Here is a 1,043-nt window from a genome sequence, read left to right on the forward strand (position 1 = left end):
GTTGGAGCGTACCCCGCAGCCAACCGCCGCGGTCAGCGCGCCCTCCGCGCACCGCCCCCCGCCGCCACCAGCCAACCTTCGCCACCTGCGCACCGCTTAGGCCCCGTCTCCCGACGCTAAGAGCCAACTGCCGCAGCCTAGGCCGCTGCGCACCGCCCCAAGCCCCATTCCGCGAAGCTGCCAGCGGTCATCCGCGCTTCGCCTCGGGCCCCGCCCCCGCTAGCCAACCTTTGCCAGCCGGGCCGCGGCGCACCGCCCCCTAGAGCCGCCAGCCAATCGCTGCCCAGGCTTCCGCGCCTCGCTCCCGGCCGCATCTCAGCCAGTCATGCGGCTGCGCACCGCCGAGGGACGTGCCTCCAAAAGCCCCTACTAGGGCCCATGACTCAGCTGGGGGTTGCCAAGGCAACGTCGTTCTCCACCCCCATCCATTCTCCGGCCGTTGGAGAGGGAGACGCAGGCTTCGCTCCGCTTCAGAGGCCCCCCCCAACCTCCGTTTCCTCAGACACGCACATGTCCTTCAGTGCCTCTGTCCTCGGAGCCCCTCTCCTCCTCAGAGCCCCCTTCTCCTCCTCAGAGCACCCCAGTCCTCAGGGTTCCTGCTTCTCCTCCGAATCCTCACTTCTCGGACCTCCCCACTCCTCCACAGAGACCCCACTCTTCCTCAGGGCCTCTTACCTCCTAAGAGCCCCCCAGTCCTCCTTAGAAACCCCCTCCTCCTCAGAGCGTCCCCACCCCTCAGAGCCCCCCTCCTAAGACTGCATTCCTCCTCAGACTCCCAACTCCCTCAGCCCCCTTGCTCTTCAGAGCCCCTCCCAACTCCTCAAGGTCCCTGCTCCTCCTCAGAACTCTCACTCCTAGGATTCTCATCAACACCCCCTAGTTCACCTCCAGAAGCCCAGAGCCCCAGACTCCTTTGCTCAGCCCTGTCAGGAGGGCTGCTGAGGCTCCTGGCCTCCCTGACTCATCTCCCCTGGAGCTTCCTTGCTCCCTTTTGCTGGCTGAGGGTGCAGGTATGTGTGTGGTGACGACAGGGAGGTGAGAAC

The 1,043-nt window shown here is 65.9% G+C and overlaps 1 protein-coding gene across 1 annotated transcript in view; it reads right to left on the minus strand.

Annotated features, from left to right (window-relative positions):
• PBX4 (PBX homeobox 4) overlaps window positions 1-314 on the minus strand; it is a 52,833-nt gene extending 52,519 nt beyond the window's left edge. The window contains 1 exon segment of the mRNA XM_023738790.1: window positions 154-314. Within this exon segment, the coding sequence (XP_023594558.1) occupies window positions 154-314 (161 nt within the window).
• Window positions 315-1,043: the final 729 nt, after the last annotated feature.

The sequence above is a fragment of the Trichechus manatus genome, unplaced genomic scaffold, assembly GCF_000243295.1.
Source record: "Trichechus manatus latirostris isolate Lorelei unplaced genomic scaffold, TriManLat1.0 scaffold00122, whole genome shotgun sequence".
NCBI lineage: Eukaryota > Metazoa > Chordata > Mammalia > Sirenia > Trichechidae > Trichechus > Trichechus manatus.